This window comes from Dendropsophus ebraccatus, chromosome 15 (genome assembly GCF_027789765.1).
Source record: "Dendropsophus ebraccatus isolate aDenEbr1 chromosome 15, aDenEbr1.pat, whole genome shotgun sequence".
Lineage (NCBI taxonomy): Eukaryota > Metazoa > Chordata > Amphibia > Anura > Hylidae > Dendropsophus > Dendropsophus ebraccatus.
Window position 1 is genome coordinate 61918887 of NC_091468.1, and position 20683 is coordinate 61939569.

Genomic DNA, 20683 nt, shown 5'->3' on the forward strand with positions numbered 1-20683 from the left:
ACACACAGCTCTGCACTGTACACTGTATACACACACAGCTACACCGTACACTATATACACACACAGCTCTGCACTGTACACTGTATACACACACAGCTCTGCACCGTATACTGTATACACACACAGCTCTGCACTGTACACTGTATACACACACAGCTCTGCACCGTACACTGTATACACACACAGCTCTGTACTGTACACTGTATACACACACAGCTCTGCACCCTACACTATATACACACACAGCTCTGCACCGTACACTGTATACACACAGCTCTGCACTGTACACTGTATACACACACAGCTCTGCACCGTACACTGTATACACAGGGGGGGCTATATACTACTTGGGGGGAGCTCACGGGGGCTATATACTACTGAGGGGAGCTCACAGGGGGCTATATACTACAGGGGGAGAGCACAGGGCGGCTACATACTACTGGGGGAGCTCACAGGGGGCTGTATACTACTGGGGGACAGCGCACAGGGGGCTATATACTACAGGGGGAGAGCGCACAGGGGGGCTATATACTACTGGGGGGAGCTCACAGGGGGCTATATACTACAGGGGGAGAGCACACAGGGGGGCTATATACTACTGGGGGAGCAACAGGGGGCTATATACTACTGAGGGAGAGCGCACAGGGGGGGCTATACACTACTGGGGGAGCAACAGGGGGGCTATATACTACCAGGGCAGTCACCCCCTTTGTACCTAATATCAAAGGCCTGGTGAGAGAGAAAAAAATGCCAGTTTTCCCGCTAATAAGCAGCAATTCTGTATATAAATAGTTGAACGTTTGTGACAAAGTAACAAAACACGTTTCCTACTGATGTTCAGCTCGGACCTTCACCTGACAATAGACCCCGGTAAGTGGACCTTCACTAAAAGTTGTTGAGTACCCCTGTTCTATAGGAACACAACCCTGTGATCACCATGTTTAAGACACAGAGCTGTCTTTTTTTTTTTTTTCCAATTCTCAATTTTATTCCTTTTTCCATTTTATAAAACAAACAAACAAACAAATGAGGGCTACAACACCACCTTCACAAGGAGGCGCAGGCCCATAAATTGAGCATGCAAATACAGATGAATCAAAGAACAAACATATGTCAACAGAACTCAGAGCGTCCACCGCTCCCAGTGGGTGGTAGTGTCAGCACCTACTTAAAAATAAGGGAGTGAGCTAGCGCTCAGACACAGATTCCTAAAAGAAACTGGGTGGGGGGAGAGAGGGCAAAGGGTAAAGAAAAAGGAAAAGAGGGAGAGGAGGAAAAAACAGGGGGGAAAGCAAGCAGGCCCCCGTGTCAGAAGGGGAGGGTAGGGGGGGAGGAGGAAAGGAGGGGGAGAGGAGGGAGCAGTCCCTCACTGCGCCATGAGATTCCGGAATTCAGCCGATTCAGTGAATTGATCCCAATAATACCATGTCTTGTAGAACTGAGAGTCGCGGCCATACAATTGTGCCGTGAGGTCCTCCATCCGTTTGATCTCTTCCACTTTATGTACCCACATGGAGGTGGTGGGGGGATTTACTTGGCGCCAGAGAGCCGGAACGCAGGCCCGGGCCGCATTGACCAGGTGTCGGAGCACAGAACGACGGTAGGATTTGAGGGGGATCTCCGACAAGTGCAGGAGAAAGAACGATGGAGAAAAGGGGAGCCGACGGTCGGTGAAGGTGGAAGCGATGCGCCACACTTCCTTCCAAAAAGGCACCACCTTAGGACAGCTCCAGAAAATATGTAATAGGGAGCCCTCTCCACCACAGTTTCTCCAACACAGGGGAGATACGTCCGGGAAGATCCTATGCAGCCGGGTAGGAACCCGGTACCATCTGGAGAGAAGCTTATAACCCGCCTCTTGGAGACGAGAGGAGATGGATGAAGAGTGCGTACAGGTGAGAACCCGCTCAACCTGTGTCGCCGTGAAGGTGATATTGAGGTCTTCCTCCCAGGCAGTGAGGTATGGGGGTGGTGGTTGTTCCGGTGGAGAGCCCAGCATAGCGTATATGAGAGACAGAGTGTGGCGTAGAGGGTCGGAGCCCAGGCAAAGCGACTCGAACTGAGTAAGTGACCGAGTAAAGCATGAGGGGTTAGGGAGAGACCGGAGAAAGTGGTGAAGTTGGAGTGCTCTCCAGAATCCAAGAGGTAAAGGATCAGTCAGGTCATTGAGCGCCGAGATGGAAAGCCAAGTCTGACCCGTAATGAAGGAAGAAGCCCGAAAGTTGCCCGTTCGGAGCCAAGTGCGGAAGACTGGGTCCTCAACACTAGTCGGGAAGGAGGGATTACCTAAGACGGGAAACAGAGGAGAGGGATGAGGGGCCAAGAAGCCCGAGGAAAGGTGTTTCTGGCAGACTTTTAGAGTGGGAGCGATAGTAGGGTGTGAGCTTACTAGACTGGAGGCGCCGGGTAGCCACGGGGCTGCCAACAGGGAGAGGGGGGACAACGCCATTTCCAGGCTCACCCATGCTTTCGTAGGTGCATGGCGATGCCAGTCAACCACTCGGGAGAGGTGGGCCGCAACGTAATAGTGGTAGAGATTAGGAAGTCCCAATCCCCCCCTTAGTTTAGGCCGGTTTAAGACTAGCTTTGCCAGTCTGGGCTGTTTATGTGCCCATATGAACCTGGTGAGAATGGACGAGAGTTGCCGGAAGTAGGACATAGGCACCGCCACAGGTAGGGCCTGAAAGAGGTATAATAGGCGGGGCAAGACGTTCATCTTGAAGATCGAACAGCGCCCGAACCATGTGAAAGTGCCCTTGTGCCACCGCAGCAAGTCCGCCTCAATGCGCCGAAGCATAGGTGGGAAGTTTATCTTAAAGATGTCCGATACCGACGGTGTCAGGTGGATCCCCAGGTACGTGAGAGATGAGCGCGCCCAGCGGAAGGGGAAAGAAGATTCCAACACGGAGACTCTGGCAGCGGGAAGGGTGAGATTAAGCGCCTCAGATTTCTGCAGATTGATCTTATAGTGAGATAGAGCCTGGTAGCGCGAGAGTTCTGAGAGGAGATTGGGGAGGGACACTGAGGGCTGTGTAAGGAAAAAGAGAAGATCATCCGCGTACGCCGCTACTTTGTGAACCCTCTGACCTACAGCTATTCCCGAGATGTCCGTATTATTCCTAACGTGTCGGAGAAAAGGTTCCAGTGTCAGGATGAAGATGAGAGGAGAGAGAGGGCAGCCCTGCCGCGTGCCATTGGAAATAGGGAATGAGGTTGAGAGAAGGCCGTTGACCGAGACCTGGGCAGTAGGGTGAGAGTATAAAGAGCTAATCCACTCCATCATATGCGGACCGATGCCGATATGTCGGAGGGTGGAGAAGAGAAAAGGCCAGCTGACTCGGTCAAAGGCCTTCTCCGCGTCAGTAGATAGTAGGATGGAAGGCAGGGGTGAGGAGCGGGCGTAGTGGATGATGTTTATCGCCCTAGTAGTGTTGTCTCGGGCCTCTCTCATGGGCATGAAACCAACCTGGTCTGGATGTATAATGGGTTGAAGGAGGGGGGTCAGACGGGCCGCGAGGATCTTGGAGAAGAACTTGAGGTCTAAGTTTAGGAGGGAGATAGGCCGATAGTTTTGGCAGTGGGAGGGGTCTTTGCCTTCTTTGGGAATTACAGAAATATGGGCACGGAGAGAGTCAGCGGGCAGGATGGCACCGGTGGAAATGGAGTTGTATGCGGCCAGGAAATGATCTTTTAAGAGGGGACCAAAGCACTTATAGTAGGGCAGGGTGAAACCATCCGGGCCAGGGGCCTTTCCGGAAGGTGAGGTCTTAAGAGCCCATTCCCATTCCGCGTCTGTGATGGGGGTTTCAATAGAGGAAATGCTGTCCTCGGGAAGGGGGGGAAGGCCAGAGTCCCGGAGGTATGCGGATATTGAAGAGTTGAGTGTCTCAAGATCGGCACGCGTTTGGGTGGGAGCAAGGCCGTATAAGTTCACGTAGTAGGCGCGGAAAGCCTCAGCAATTTGGGGGGTTAAAGAAAGTTTAGGGCCGGAGGCCGAGGACACCTGGGGAATAAAAGATCGAGCTCTTTGCGACCGTAAGGCCCGAGCTAGAGTCTTGCCTGGCTTACTGCCGAACTCAAAATAGTGACGACGGCAGCGCGCCAGGGAAGCCTTTGCGTTCGCAAAGGTCAGATCCCGCAGCTTACCCCGTAAAGTGGCGAGCTCCATCCCAGTATCTGCGGCAAGTGACCTCTTGTGTTGTTTATCTAGTTCCCCGATTTTGGATAACAGGGCCTTTATCTTGGCAGACCGGTCCTTCTTAAGGCGGGTGGCTAACTTAATAAATGTGCCCCGGATGAAGCACTTATGAGCCTCCCAAACCATCAAGGGAGAGGAGTCTGCAGTGGTGTTGGTGGCAAAATAGTTGGTCAGGTCTGTGCGGATGTTAGCGAGGATCCCGGGATCTCTGAGTAGAGTATCGTTAAGTCGCCAGCGCCACGTTCGGGGTTGCGGTGGGTTGAAGGCCAGGGAGATGGAGATCAATGCATGATCGGAAAAGGAAATGGGATCAATGGTGGTAGCTGTCACGTAGTCCAGGTGGGTGTGAGAAAGAAAGAAATAGTCAATGCGCGAGTAGAGGTTGTGGGGGTTGGAGAAGAAGGTGTAGTCCCTATCCCGGGGATGATGAAGCCTCCACACGTCCATCAGTTGGTAAGAATGTAGAGTTTGTTTAGTGTGGCGAAGGGACGAGAAAGAGAGGGAGGAGCGGCCTGAGGAAGAGTCTAGGGTCGGGTCTATCGCCATGTTGAAGTCGCCACCGAGAACAACCAACCCTTCCAGAAAATCCTCAACTCCGGCAAGACAGCGATCTAAGAAGGTTGGCTGGCCTGAGTTAGGAAGATAGGCTGTGCCAAAGGTGCATAACGTACCTGCCATTTTACCTTTCACGAAGAGAAACCTCCCCTCCGGGTCCGACACCTGGTCAATGAATTCCCATGGGGCAGTGCGGGAGAATAAGATGGAAACCCCTTTCGTTTTGGAGTCGGGTGAGCAACTGTGGAAGACATCAGGGAAATTGCGGTCCGTCAATTTCTGTATTTGGTCCGCACGAAAGTGCGTTTCTTGGATGCAAGCCACCGAGGCTCGTTTGGCCCACAGAAGGCGCAGCAGCGATGAGCGCTTCTCCGGGATATTCAGGCCCTGTGCATTGAGAGAAACACACAGAACCGAGGACATGGCTCAGTGAGGGACAGCCGAGGGGGGAAAGAAGAGAAAAAAAAAAAAAAAAAAAAAAAAAAAAAAAAAAAGGGGAGAAAAGAGAGAGAAGGGGAGGGAGGTGGGAAAGGAAAGGGAGATAAGTAGGGAGCAGGGAGGGAGGGGGAACCGAGACAGAAGAGCAGGGGCCCACGCAAGAAGGAAAAGAAGAACAACTACGGGTATCAAAGACCCAAACACTAGGTCTGGCAGGGGCCGATACGGTCACCAGCCAGAAACCTGCGGAGAAAACTGGCGAGGAACGAGGAGGAGCAGGCCAAGTGGGGGAGCTCGGGCAAAACGCTCCTGAAAATGAGATAACTAAGGGATCCGGGCTGTAACCAGCCGGTATGGTGAAGTCGAGGGTTTAGGGGGGAGAGAGAGGAGGGAGCCGGGAAACGCCAGGAGAGTACCAGGGAGTATAAAAAGAAGAAGAAAGAATATGAGTACAAATACACCCCAGAGCGGGCACACACTCATATGAGCGGTGTCGACTCGAGGTCTGCGCATGCCTGTATACCAAGCCAACCACTGAGGGAGGAGGAAAGTCTTCATATCCTCGGCGGGTCCTGCAAAAAATCAACAGTCAACCAGGGAACAGAGTACCAGAGAGAGGAAGGGAGGGGGTTGGGGCCAGGGAGGAGCGGATCGTGGGGGGGGGGGGAGGTTGGGGGAGAACAGCGAAAGGGAGGGGCAGGGGAAGGAGGGAAGAGGGGGATTGGGGGAAGGAGGAGGGGAGGGGGGAGCGAGGGGTGGGAACGAGGGGGGGGGTGGGAGGTGTGAAGGGTACAACAGCACACAAATAATCATCCGGCGTTGGGGTACATTGATACCCTATACATAAAGGGGGGTGAGAGTCCTAGCACCCGATATCACCATGTTGTCGTTGTTCCCATGGTGCGAGAGTCTTTGGTATCCCATGTGTGGCCATCTCGTGATGTAGGGATGAGGTGACCGCAGATGCCGAGCCGCGTCAGATGCGGAGGGACCAGACTGCGATGTAGGGAGGGGGGGGCGGGGGGGGGGGGGTTGGGAGTGGGTCCCCAACTGAGAGGCGGGGAGGCAAGGCAAAGGGCGAATGCGAAGGAAAGGAAGGGGGGGAGGGGGGAAGGGGGGGGGAGGGGGGAGGGGAGATAGGGGGGGAGTGAGGGGAGAGGGGGGGGGGGAGAGGGGGGGAGGGGGGTAGAGGCACTGGCAGCTGAAACCGTGGCACGCCGTCACCAATAACTGTACAGGCCATGAGGAGGGCAGTCCCACGTCTAGTTCCCAGGTTAGTAGAGGAGAAACTGGAGAAGCCGTCGTCGGAGGGTGACTAACCGTGCCAACGGAGGGGAGGGGAGAGTCAATCATAGTAACAATCCAACAGGGCCCCCTTTACCCGTCTATGGGCCAGTAACAGGGCAGAAAAGGCATCTCTCCCTTATCAACTTCCTGAGATGGACATGCACCAACCCTGGGTAAGCAACCTGCTAACCCCCCTGGTAGCTGGCGTGTCCATGGAGTAGCGTGGGACAGTCAGTCTCGTGGCCGGCCGTGTCGGAGGGAGGCACGAAGCATAACGGGGGCTCCTCTTCAGCAGAGTCCAATCGGGGGGTGCGCAGGAGAGTGAGGGTCACGTTGGCGTGGGGAGCGGGGTCCTCTTCTCATCGGTGATCGCGACCTGCGTGTCTCCGCTCGTGGGGAGCGACTACCTGATGGAGGGCCAAAGGCCGAGGGTGGAAGGGCCGGGAGTGTCCAGTCTGGCAGGTGCAGCGAGGCAAGGCCCAGCAGCTGGAGTGCGCCCGGGAGATCTGCGGGTGTGCGGAGTATATAGGTGGTATTCGCCTGCCGTATGATCAAGTGGAAAGGATATCCCCACCTGTAGGATGCTCCAGAATCACGGATAGCATCCAGGAGAGGCCGCAACATCCGGCGCATGGCTAGGGTGCGCCTAGATAGGTCGGGCAAAAGGGTGATCTCGGCTCCTTCGAAGTCCATAGGGCCCAGGTCCCATGCTCTCTGGAGCAGCGCCTCTTTCTGTTGGTAATAATGGACGCGACACAGAACATCTCTGGGGCGGTTTTTGTCCTGTGGGCGCGGGCCTGCCACTCTGTGTGTCCGGTCCATCTCAATATGGGTATCCCCGGGGTCCCCCAAATACTTATTAAAAATGTACCGCACTGTTCCCGTGAGACGATCCGGGCCAATCTCCTCCGGGAGACCGCGAATCTTGACGTTGTTGCGTCGGCCCCGGTTCTCTAGGTCGTCCACGTGGAAGATCAGATCCCTCAAGATGGCCTCCTGTGTGTCTACTCGGGGGGTCAGAGTGGTGACGGCCTGGTCTAGTGCCGCCTGCCGTGTCTCCAGTCCGGTTACAGCTGCTGCAACTGCCGTGATGCCGGATTTAAGGTCCGCCATGTCACCAGCATGGCGTTCTTCCATGCGGGCTAGCTGCGCTGTGAGGTCCTCACGTGTCGGGAGGGCATGAAGGAGAGACCTCACCTCAGTCAGCAGCATGGCCGGAGTCAGCAGGGAGCGCGGATCCTGATCAGTCATGGACGGGGAGACTGCATCCAGCTCCAGTGGTGTCCGTAGGATCTCCGGGGTCGTCTGACTCAGCTCAGGGAAAGCGGGAGTCGCTTTCTGTGCGGTGCTCCTAGTCACCGGCGCCGCGGCCATCTTGGTGCGCTGTTGGGACGTCGGCGGGGTCTGCCGGACCGGACGGGCGAAGCGGGCCAGAAAGGTTTGTGGCGTCACCTGTGGCGTGCTGGGGGTCTTACGAGACCCGGTGGGCATAGCGGAGTTGCGGTAGTGTGGGAAAAGGTCCCGATAGTGCGGAGCGTGCCCGGAGCTCAGAGCAAACGCGTCCTCACACAGCCATGCTCAAGCCCCGCCTCCGACACAGAGCTGTCTTAAGCGAAGTGTTGTTCTGTTGTGTACTGTATTGTAGTATTGTACTTTGGTATGTAATGTGTCTTTGTTATGTTTACTGTATCTGCACCATATTCTAAAGGGGTTAATACAAAGCCAAGCTATGGCACAAGAAGCTTAGAAGCTGGTACTTTTTCAACTGTTGCTGTGAGATAGTGTGCAGAGCTGAGTTTTGGGAGGGAGACCTTTTTTATTGTCTGGAATGTTTATGTCTAGAAAGAAACTGCTGTGTCATTTCCATAGACTTATATAGAAACTCTTTACAAGTCTATAGTAACCTAAAGTTGAAACATTGTATCTGTTAAAAGGGTTATCCAGCGCTACAAAAACATGGCCACGTTCTTCAGACAGCACCACTCTTGTCTCCAGCTAAGGCCATAGCACTTGCATTTTTACACCTACAGACCCACATGAGCCCGTATTTTTTGCGTCACTAATTATACTTTGCAATGACTGGCTGAATTTTTGCATAAAATATGCTGCAAAACCAGAAAAAAAATTATATGCACAATGAAATTGAAGAAAAAACGCAATTCGCGTGTATAGTGCGCTGTGATTAGACGGAAAGAGTGCAATAGAAGAACAGAGAGGAGAGGTGATAAGAAAGAAGAAAGCAGAAATCCTACTGGTCTACAGATTCCGGTAACACATAAACACAATAACCCTTTGCGATCCATCAGCTGTGCAGCTTCCACATACTAAAACACAATACAGCGACATCTAGTGGCCAACTCTTAATACTACTTTCACCATAATAAGACCACAAAAAGTACAGACTTTTGCGAAGGGTGTATGCAACAGTTAACAGTAACCTTATTTTTCACTCAGTCCTTCTTACTTCCTCTCAGGTTTTCTTTTGATGTACAATGTTGTGTTTCATCAGTGACCCACCAAGGATGGATGAAGACAGGAATTACATGGCTGCCAGGATATTAGACCTCACCTCGGAGGTGATATACTGGATAACCGGAGAGGTGAGAGCTTCACATCATATCACTTTTACCTCTATTACTAATACAGGTAAATGACTGGAAAGGTGAAGGATTGTTAGACTCTCTGTAGTGATCAGTGTCTCACCCTACACAGGATTACACAGTAGTGAAGAAGTCGTCTGGTGAGTGTGTGGCGCCCCCTGTGTCCGGAGGCTGGAGCAGCACCCAGAGCCCCATGACAGATCCTCCACCTCCATCACTGATACATGAGAAAACAATTCTAGAACTGACCTCCAGGATGACTGAGATCCTGACTGGAGAGGTGAGCAATGCTGCTGGGAATGCTGGGACATTATACAGTAACACCAAGGGAGGTGTCTGGAGGATGACGGGATCATTGTGTGTGTCAGGTTCCTATAAGGTGTCAAGATGTTGCTGTCCATTTGTCATTGGAGGAGTGGGAGTATATAGAAGGACGCCGGGATCAGAAGGATCTGTTAGAGCTCACCCTAGAGATAATCCACCTGATAACGGGAAAGGTAAGATCCTCACATGATGTCACCTTTTTATCTCTATTAACAGAACATGTAAATTCCTGGCACAGTAAAGGATTCTTAAGGTCCCCATATACTTTTGTTGGTCATCAATATAATTTGTTTGAGGCACCCCGACAGTCCACTGACAATTGTCAGTGAAGGAAGGGGTCAAGTGTGGTGAAAAATCGCTTTACGATCCCTTTGTTCTTAGAGAAACAAGCCGCAACCAAAGCAGTCTGGTTGTGGCTTAACCCAACCCTCTCCAAAGAGGACATAGGAACGCTCAGCCGCGCCAAACATTCTTGTGTTTAGGGAGGAGGAGGGAGATGACTGTCATTCAGCCGGCAGTAATTGAAGGTGTACTATTTAGACATTCAATGTCTCGGCATACACAGGATTACACAGTAGTGAAGAAGTCGTCTGGTGAGTGTGTGGCGCCCCCTGTGTCCGGAGGCTGGAGCAGCACCCAGAGCCCCATCACAGATCCTCCACCTCCATCACTGATACATGAGAAGAAGATTCTAGAACTGACCTCCAGGATCACTGGGATGCTGACTGGAGAGGTGAGCAATGCTGCTGGGAATGCTGGGACATTATACAGTAACACCAAGGGAGGTGTCTGGAGGATGATGGGATTATTGTGTGTGTCAGGTTCCTATAAGATGTCAGGATGTTGCTGTCTATTTCTCCATGGAGGAGTGGGAGTATATAGAAGGACACAAGGATCTGTACAAGGACGTCATGATGGAGGATCAGCCGCCCCTCACATCACCGGGTAAGAGGAGACCTTCCCTGAGGAGACCTTCCCTGATTGTAGAGGAGAGAACAGATCATCTGATCATCACATATAGACAATGTATTCAGTCACTGTGTTACTTCCTATAGATGGAGACAGCCAGAGAAATCCACCAGAGAGATGTCCCAGTCCTCTATATTCCCAGGATTGTAAAGAGGAGCAGCAACATGTCCCCCTGGATCATCAGGTAGATGGAGCGGAGATTTCTGGATACAAAATACTTTCTGGTTTAGGAAAAGATTAGAAGTGTTATTATTTCTCCTGTTTGGACATCTACTTGGCAGATGTGGCTTAGGGTGGTATTACACGGGCCAATGGGGGCCCGATAATACCTGTAAACCAGCAGCGATCTGAGAGATCGGTGCTCGTTTACTGGACCTATTACACGGCCCGATAATCGTTAAACAAGGGCTGCAGGGACATCGTTACCGATGTCCTTGCAGCCGTTGCTTAACTATAAACTTTACCTATCCACGTTCCAGGGCTGCTGCTGCTGTCTTCTTCTCCACGGGTCCCGCGCGCTCTAACTTTAGAGTGGCCTGTCACCTGACAGGCCACTCTGAAGGTAGAGCGCGCAGGACCCGGGTAGTAGAAGACAGCAGCAGCCCTGGAACGTGGATAGGTAATGTATATAGTCAGTCGCCGGCCGCGCACGGCTATTACACTTAGCGGTGCGCAGTCGGCGTCAGAACCTATATCAACGATCAGCCGATGATCGTTGTCATCGGCTGATCGTTGTATTTATTACATGGAGCGATAATCGGCCGATTCGGACGATTATCGTTCCGTGTAATAGTACCCTTAGTGTGGGTGAATGGAAGATCTTATCGTACCATGCAAGATAAATACTGAATAATTTTGGCTTATGTTTAATATACTCATAGGGAAAATACTGATCGCTGCTTACGGAGCTCTTCTCCTATAAAGGAAAAATAGGTTCATGAATCGTTTTCGCCTATCTTAACTTTTTCTCATGCTCTTTATTATTGGATATTTGCAGGAACGTGATGGTGGAACATTGAGTGGACTCCTAAAACCCACATCTGTATCAATGAAAGGTAAGAGAAAAAACCCTTTAAATAAATCCTGTTTTTAAATTTTATAATTAAGGTGATAATTGATAGTAAGGTAAGAAAAAATGTCTTCATAAATATTACTGTTGTTGAAAGGGATTGTGAAAGCTAAAAACTACTACCGATCCAGCACATGTGCAGTGTTCACACAGGTGATGAATAGGAAAAATCCTGCCTTGGGCATTCCTAATGATGAGGAGGGACGGAAGGGCGGTGCAAGGCTTGGGCACGCGCACTCTAGACCACGCCAATTTGACACAGGGCTGCAAGTTTAAAAGTTGTTTTTTTTAGGACAATAACTAAATTACCTGCCGAACGGACCCCAGGACAAATCTTGGATTAAAAGCTGTTGATTTATAGAGACACTTAATATGGTGGTTTTGGTGGTTTCCCTACAGGAGCCACCCCTTGGTTGGGTCCTTCCTGGAGAGATATCTGGCTAGTCCTGTGTTTCGAGACTCTTTAATGAGGCTCCAGGGGCTCTTTATTTGCATATTCATGTTTCCCAGGGGGCAATGTTGAGCACTTTCACTAGCAGTCGGCAGTGTTATCGTTGAGCTGGTCTCCCTGAGATCAGCGATCTGTTTCTCTTATCAATCGTTGTGTGTGTGCACTCTTAACTAGAGGCTCCACACAAGTACCACCCAGAACAGAGAAGGATTATGCGGCCTAGTAGATTGTTTGTTTTCTATTCACTTTATCATTTTCCCTTATGATAAAATTAGCTGATGGTGGGGGGTTTGACCACTGGGGCCTCCTGCAATCTCAAGAATGGGGACCCAAGTCTCCCGATAGAATGGTGCATGTGCACTGCCACTCCTTAGGTTTTTAGAGGAGCTAGTGGAAACACCGAGGGGAAGATTTATCAAACATGGTGTAAAGTAGAATTGGCTCAGTTGCCCCTAGCAACCAATCAGATTCCACCTTTCATTTTCCAAAGAGTCTGTGAGGAATGAAAGGTGGAATCTGATTGGTTGCTAGGGGCAACTGGGACAGTTTCACTTTACACCATGTTTGATAAATCTCCCCTGAGACTTGAGTTTTCATTTTCGAGATTGTGGAGATCCCCAGCATTTACCTAGTTGTCCCCTCTCCTATGGATAGAGGGCAACTTTGTCAGTCAGGGTTGTCTGGGAGTTAGAACCAGCTTAAGAGAAAAAAAAATGTACTCACTCTTAGGGCACTATTACACGAACGATAATCGTCCCTATCTGGCCGATTATCGTTATGTGTAATAAACACAACGATCCGCCGATGATCGTTGTCATCGGCTGATCGTTGATATAGGTTCTGACCTATAATTGTCGGCCACCGACCTTGCACCACTACGTGTATTAGCGGTGCGTAGCCGGCGGCTGACGATTTGAAAAATAAATACATTCTCTATCCATGGTCCAGGGCTCCTCTTGCTCCTTTTCTCCCCGAGTCCCGCACGCTGCAGCTTCAGAGCAGCCTGTCTTAGCTGACAGGCCACTCAGCCAATCACAGGCTGGGACCACTGCGGCCAATGATTGGCTGAGCTGCCTGTCAGTTAAGACAGGCCACTGTAAAGCTGCAGCGTGCGGGACCCGGGGAGAAGAGGAGCAAGAGGAGCCCTGGACCATGGGAAGGTTATGTATGCCAGTGTAGCAAGGGCTGTAAGGACATCGGTAACGATGTCCATGCAGCCCTTGTTAAACAATTATCGGGCCGTGTAATAGGCCCAGTAAACTAGCGCTGATCTAGCAGATTGGTGCTTGTTTACTGTTATTATCGGGCCCCCTATTGGCCCGTGTAATACTACCCTTAAACCCAGCATTGCTCTACTGCTCTCTTTTTGTCTCTCTCTAATTTTGTTTGGCAAAATAAGAAAATGTTTTTTTTTTTCCTCCAGGTGAAAACTCAATGAGTGGCTCCTATGGACATTTCCCTTTATCTCCATGTTATAGAGGAGACGATAACAATACCACAGAAGTTAATTCAATATCTCTTAATGCACCCCTAGCCCCCCACAGCAGTGATCTATCCACCGAGACCACTGGTCGCCAGGAACCTTCATCTAATCCATCACTGATTGGAGAACAAAAAACTGGAGGGAAACCTTTGCACGAGGGAGTTCACAAAGATGAAGGACCATTTGTATGTTTAGCCTGTGGAAAAACTTTTTCCAGGAAACATAATTTTGTTTTACATCAGACAACTCACACAAAGATGCCATATATATGTACAGTATGTGGGAAAAGTTTTACCCAAAATTCAAGATTACTTATGCATCAGAGAAATCACACAGGGGAGAGGCCGTATAAATGTGCAGTATGCGGGAAAGGTTTTAACTATAAATCAGTTCTTGTTGACCATGAAAAAACTCACACAGGGGAGAAGCCATACAAATGTAACGAGTGTGGGAGAGGTTTTAATCAGAAACAACATCTTAAAGCACATATAAGAATTCACACTGGGGAGAAGCCATTTCCATGTCCTGAATGTGGAAAGTATTTTCGTTACAAAACTAATCTTGCAGAACATATAAGAACTCACAAGATAATTTCATGTTGTAAATGTGGTAAAAAAATGTAGGAAGATCGGATAAATCACATAAGGGAGAGGACCTTTTCTATCCTGAATGTGAGAAATGTTTTAGTAAAAAAATAAATTTTTGTGGAATATCTAAGAATTTACGCATGGGAGAAGTCATTTACCTATCCGGAATGTGAGGATTGCTTTAGAAATAAAACCTTATGGATCATCTTGGAAGTCACACTGGAGAGAATCCATATTTATCATTCTTATTATGTACTGGAGTGTATATAAATGAATAGAATTTATTTATAAAGCGCCATTGATTCCAGAGCGTTATACAAACAGGAACATTACAAGATCACAAACACATTACATAAGAAAGATTCATGAGTAGAGAGGACTGTGCCTGTGAGGGCTTACATCATTTTAGAAGTCACATAGGAGAGAAGCCATTTTCATCTTCAGAATGTGAAAAATGTTTTAACCATAGATCAAGTCTAGTCCATTATCTAAGAACTCACACATTGGACAGTCCTTTTTCATGTCCTGAATATGGGCAATGTTTTTAACAGAAATCACATGTATGAACTCACATAGGGGAGAAGGTGTCATGTCCTGAATGTGGGAAGTGTTTAAAGGGCATGTATCATCTAGATTTTTTTTCTTTTATTTACTGGTCAGAGCTAAAAACTGAAACATGTTTGTTTTGATTTGATCTGTTTTTATTTTATGCCATCTGCCCTGAGCTACTTTAGTAGAATTTAGAGATACACTTTATAGCAAGTCCCATGGACCATAGGCAACAATAGCTAGAACCTTTCCAATTGAGATGAATGAGAGAGGCTTCTGGATGTTGTCTCTGAATATTATAGGTTTATTGCTTTTTTTTTTACAAATTGCCATCCAAAATGAGAACTGGCATCCCAACAAATTGTCCTTAGTGTTTATACCCCGGCAGCTAATACACATACAATAATCATAAGGCTGTGTTCACACATATGTGGTGACCAGGGGTGTCTAGGTAGTGTTATATAGCTGGGCAAGATGGTGGTGTACCCCTAAGGTACTTGTCGCTGTGGCCAGGAGTGGTATGTGTGCACCCCTGGATATACCAACACAGAAGTGTGAAGAAATCACAGAGTCTTTGTTGAACATGAACCAGTTTACTGTTAATCCTTAAAGGGGTAGTTCAGGGGTAGTGCGGCAGCAGAGAGCACTGTGTCAGACTGGAGAGAATACACCACTTCCTGCAGGACATACTGCAGCTGATTAGTACTGAAAGACTCAAAATTTTTTAATAGAAGTAAATTAAAAATTTTGATTTGAAAGAAAAACATTTTTTGTGAACTACCCCTGTCCTTAGTTTTTTGTGAACTAAGGACAAAACCCAAATGGCCTTAAGGACCACCAATTTTCAATTTAGCGTTTTCCTCTTTTTTTTTCCACCTCACCTTCTAAGAGCTATAACTCTTTTTATTTTCCCAGCTAGAAGGTCATATAAGGGCTTCTTTTTCAGGAACAGGTGTACATTGTAATGGCGCCTTTCGATCTACCATACCATGTATGATAGAACCCCAAAAATATCATTTGTGGGGGGAAAAATACAATTCTATTTTTTTTTTTTGGGGGGGGGGGGGGAGGGTTTTACGTAATGCACTTTACAGTAAAACTGACATAATATCTTGATCTATTTCTTCTTTAGGTTACAAACCCACTTGGCGGGTCTGCAGCGAGTCTCCATGCTGCGTTTTTGCAGCGAGACTCGCTGCAGATCCCGGCCCTATGCTTTTAATGGCAGACAAACACGCAGCAGGGATGTACATCCCTGCTGCGAGTTTGTCTGCAGCCCACCCCATTAACCCCCCGGCCGCCGGAGCTGATACTTCACCTGATCCCGGCTCCGTCGGTTCCCGATGTCTTCAGCAAGCCGGAGCGGGGACCAGGTGAAGTATATGCTTCAGCCAGCCGCCCGCAGCCCCGGCCGCCCGATCACCCCCCCGGAGCCCCGGCCGCCCCATCGCCCCCCCCCCCGCAGCCCCGGCCGCCCGATTGCCCCCCCGCAGCCCCGGCCGCCCCATCGCCCCCCCCCCCCCGCAGCACCGATCGCACGCCCCCCCCGCAGCCCCGGCCGCCCGATCGCCCCACCGCAGCCCCAGCCGCCCGATCGCCCCCCCACAGCCCCAGCCGCCCGATCGCCCCCCCCAGCCCCGGCCGCCCGATCGCCCCCCCCAACCCCGGCCGCCCGATCGCCCCCCCCGCAGCACCGATCGCGCCCCCCCCCCCCGCAGCACCGATCGGGGGGCGTGCGATCGGTGCTGCGGGGGGGCGATCGGGCGGCCGGGGCTGCGGGGGGGGGGGGCGATCGGGCGGCCGGGGCTGCGGGGGGGGCGTGCGATCGGTGCTGCGGAGGGGGGGGGGGCGATCGGGCGGCCGGGGCTGCGGGGGGGCGATCGGGCGGCCGGGGCTGCGATCGGGTGGCCGGGGCTGCGGGGGGGCAATCGGGCGGCCGGGGCTGCGGGGGGCTGGCTGGAGCATATACCTCACCTGGTCCCCGCTCCGGCTTGCTGAAGACATCAGGAACCGCCGGAGCCGGGATCAGGTGAAGTATCAGCTCCGGCGGCCGGGGGGTTAATGGGGCGGGCTGCAGACAAACTCGCAGCAGGGATGTACATCCCTGCTGCGTGTTTGTCTGCCATTAAAAGTATAGGGCCGGGATCTGCAGCGAGTCTCGCTGCAAAAACGCAGCATGGAGACTCGCTGCAGACCCGCCAAGTGGGTTTGTACCCTTAGGTCGGTCTGAATACAGCGATACGCAGGTTAAATAGCTTTTCTAATGTTTTACTATTTTTATTAACAGTAAAACTTTTTTTTTGCAAATAGGTGTGATTACAATGACCCTGTTGTGACTCTTATAGCGCTTTTATTTTTTTCACATGCGGGCTTGTATGGGGTGTCATTTTTTGCGCCATGATCTCTAGTCTTTATTAGTACCATATTTGTGTAGATGAGACATTAATTGATCAATTTTTACTAATTTTATTTTAGATAAAATTTAATTTTAAAAAATCAATCCTGGCTTTTTTTTTACCGCTTTTTGTTTACGCCATTCACCGTGTGGGAACAATATTGATTTATTTTAATAGATCGGGCAATTACGCACGCTGCGGTATAGAATAAGTTAATTTATTTTATATGTTTTATTTATAAAATGGGAAAGGGGGTGATTTAAACTTTTATTGGGGGAGCAGCCGCCTAGCGATGGTAGAGTGGGTCTCCTTTATGTGCTTTTAGCCAGACATAGCCTTAACGCTGGCCAGTGATTGGTCACATGAGGTACCGAGCTCAGGGATTGGTCAGGGGAAAATCACCTCATACAACAGTGGCAGTTGGACAGTTAACCCTTTGTGAACAATCTCCTTCAGCTGTGCATACAATACAGTGACATCTAATGGTAGAAAATAGGAAGTGCAGGAAGAAATAGGAAATAACAGTATTAATAGGAAATCTAGGTAGAGTGCTGATTCCCTTCACCCAGAGGGTCCTATACGTAGGTACCTTACTACAGGTGGGCAAGAACATAGCGAGGCCACTGCACATACAAATGTAGCTTTTTTTGCTGCACATTTCGTTACCTGTAGATGTTTTGATTTAACTTTCCCTTACACTTCTACTAGAGATGAGTAAACCTTTAGTACGCTTCGGTTCGTCTGAACCTGGACTTTAGGCATTTCATTGCCGGTAGCTGAAGAAGTTGGATGCAGCCCTAGGGAGTCCTGGAAAACATGGATACAGCCTGTGGTCAGTGATCAAATACTGAGAGTTTGAGTTTGGATGAAACTGAGCGTACTCGAGATTCGCTCATCTAACTTCTACATGTACACCATGGGGGAGATTCATCAAACATGGTGTAAAGTGAAACTGGCTTAGTCGCCCCTAGCAACCAATCAGATTCCACCTTTCATTTCTCACAGACTCTTTGGAAAATGAAAGGTGGAATCTGATTGGTTGCTAGGGGTAACTCAGCCAGTTTCACTTTACACCATGTTTGATAAATCTCCCCCCATATGTCCACTCATATACATTCCATATGCACATCAGATGCACGAAAACACACTGTATATGCACCCCATACATGGTGTATATACACGAGTGCATAGTTCACACACGTACTATAAGTATATATATTAGTATAGCGCGCACAGATTCCGCAGCACTTTACATAGTTTTGACAATTATCGCTCACAATCTAAATCCACCTATCTGTATGTTTTGGGTGTGGGAGGAAACCGGAGTACCCGGATGAAACCCACGCAACCACGGACAGAACATACAAACTCTTTGCAGATGTTGCAGCGTGTATATTATACATGCCATATACTACACTACACATATAATACATAGTATATTATAGAGACTTGCACATATGACGTAGTATATACAGCAGTGTTCCCCAACCTGTGGCCCTCCAGCTGATGCAAAACTACAACTCCTATCATTCCCAGACACCTGACTTTTGCATAGACATGATGGAAATTGTAGTTTTGCAACAGCTAGAGAGCCAAAGGTTGGGGAACTCTGCCATGTGTTTATACTGTATACAGATACCTAGGCATATACTGTATGTATGATGGTCTTCATGGGAGGGCGGGCAAGTGAGAACAGTCACTCAGGTGACCGCTCATAAGGGTGGAGGGGGAGGTGATAAATAGGTAACAGCAAAGACTGAGAGGTAACAATTTGACTTGAAGTACGCTCATCTCTGGTCTCTTTTTTTTCACTGCTGTTTAAAGGGGAACTCCAGTAGAGATTAAAAAAATGAAGCATATAGCATTACTTACCTTTTTCTTTTTTTTTGGGGGGGGGGGGCTGTTCTGTATTGAGTTTCTGTCCTTCCTGGTTAAGCAGTTCCCAGAATGCAATGCTTTCCCTCAGCTGATCATCACAGTCCCCCACCCATCACAATAAGTAAAATAAGTGCTGCACCTGCTTCTGGCCGGTCACAGATGATAAATCACTCAGGGGATTGGGGATCCAGCCAAGCCTCCTGTGACATCACACCCTGCCCCCTGTCTGCATCATCAGCCTGTGCTCAGCAAACACACACCATGTGAGACAGAGGCATGGAAGATTTGTCTCCTAGGGGGGAATAGAAGAAGGAGCAGGAGACAATGTGAATTGGCACAGAGGCCATTTTTCTTCACTTCCTGGATTTCTATCAGCTACCAGTGTGGGAGAACGGTACAGATACGGTAATACATTGTATAGACACATTTATATAACTTTTAATAGAAAACAAGTTTTTCTTATCCGGAGTTCCCCTTTAAAGGGCTAGAAAAACATGGCCACTTCCAGAGTGTTTTGAAATAACAGTAATTATTTGCCACTAAATGGCGGCCATCCACTCAATTTTAGCAGTGTGTGAACATAGCCTTTCTGTGTTTTCTGTCCATTCCTGGTTTTGGTTGCCAAATACTGAGCAAAATACTGCGTGGAGGATTTAACATAAAAAATTACAAGTATCTATGTAGGATTTAGATGTGGATTTTTGCTAAAAACATCTCAAATGTTCCTTATGTAATAATTCTGTGTGACTGAGGATGGATTGTAGAATCCTGCAGCAGCTTCTCCCTCAGTACAGGACTTGTTATAGAGGCAGGAGGAGGCACCAGGGGGAGGAGTTATGCCTTGTAGGGATGATGTCACTGGAAGGGGCGGGGCCTCCCAGGACTATAGGAGAGCAGAAGCTTGGAGAGGGCGGAAGGACCTGTAATGATGATCTGATCATGTGACCGTTCAGAAAGATTTTGGAGGAGTTAGCAAGTGATTCTGAATCAGACAAGCAGGTAATGATTTATATATACACAGCTGCACCGTACACTGTATATACACACAGATCTGCACCATACACTATATATACTCACAGCTCTGCACCGTACACTGTATATACTCACAGCTCTGCACTGTACACTGTATATACACACAGCTCTGCACCGTACACTGTATATACTCACAGCTCTGCACCGTACACTGTATACACACACAGCTTTGCACCGTACACTGTATATACTCACAGCTCTGCACTGTACACTGTATACACACACAGCTCTGCACCGCACACTATATACACACACAGCTGCACCGTACACTATATACACACAGCTCTGCACCGTACACTATATATACTCACAGCTCTGCACTGTACACTGTATACACTCACAGCTCTGCACTGTACACTGTATACACACACAGCTCTGCACCGCACACTATATACACACACAGCTGCACCGTACACTGTATACACACACAGCTCTGCACCGTACACTGTATACACACAGATCTGCACCATACACTATATATACTCACAGCTCTGCACTGTACACTGTATACACACACAGCTGCACCGTACACTATATACACACAGCTCTGCACCGTACACTATATACACACAGCTCTGCACCATACACTATATATACTCACAGCTCTGCACCGTACACTATATATACACACAGCTCTGCACTGTACACTATACACTCACAGCTCTGCACTGTACACTGTATACACTCACAGCTCTGCACTGTACACTGTATACACACACAGCTCTGCACCGTACACTATATATACACACAGCTCTGCACCGTACACTATATACAGACACAGCTCTGCACCGTACACTATATATACACACAGCTCTGCACCGTACACTGTATACACACACAGCTCTGCACCGTACACTATATATACAC

The 20683-nt window shown here is 49.2% G+C and overlaps 1 protein-coding gene across 3 annotated transcripts in view; it reads left to right on the forward strand.

The window, feature by feature from the left end:
• The window catches only part of LOC138773837 (oocyte zinc finger protein XlCOF7.2-like), a 34067-nt gene that overhangs the window by 1049 nt on the left and 12335 nt on the right, over positions 1–20683 (forward strand). Inside the window, exons 2-9 of one of the 3 annotated variants that reach the window (XM_069954271.1) lie at positions 8988–9078; positions 9191–9358; positions 9447–9575; positions 9968–10135; positions 10224–10347; positions 10458–10555; positions 11369–11426; positions 13315–14094. In XM_069954271.1, the coding sequence (XP_069810372.1) occupies positions 9001–9078; positions 9191–9358; positions 9447–9575; positions 9968–10135; positions 10224–10347; positions 10458–10555; positions 11369–11426; positions 13315–13997 (1506 nt within the window). In that variant the 5' untranslated portion in view covers positions 8988–9000 and the 3' untranslated portion in view covers positions 13998–14094. Of the gene's footprint in view, positions 1–8987; positions 9079–9190; positions 9359–9446; positions 9576–9967; positions 10136–10223; positions 10348–10457; positions 10556–11368; positions 11427–13314; positions 14095–19658; positions 19784–20683 lie in introns of those variants that run through there. The other 2 variants (XM_069954268.1, XM_069954272.1) reach the window with 2 other exon arrangements.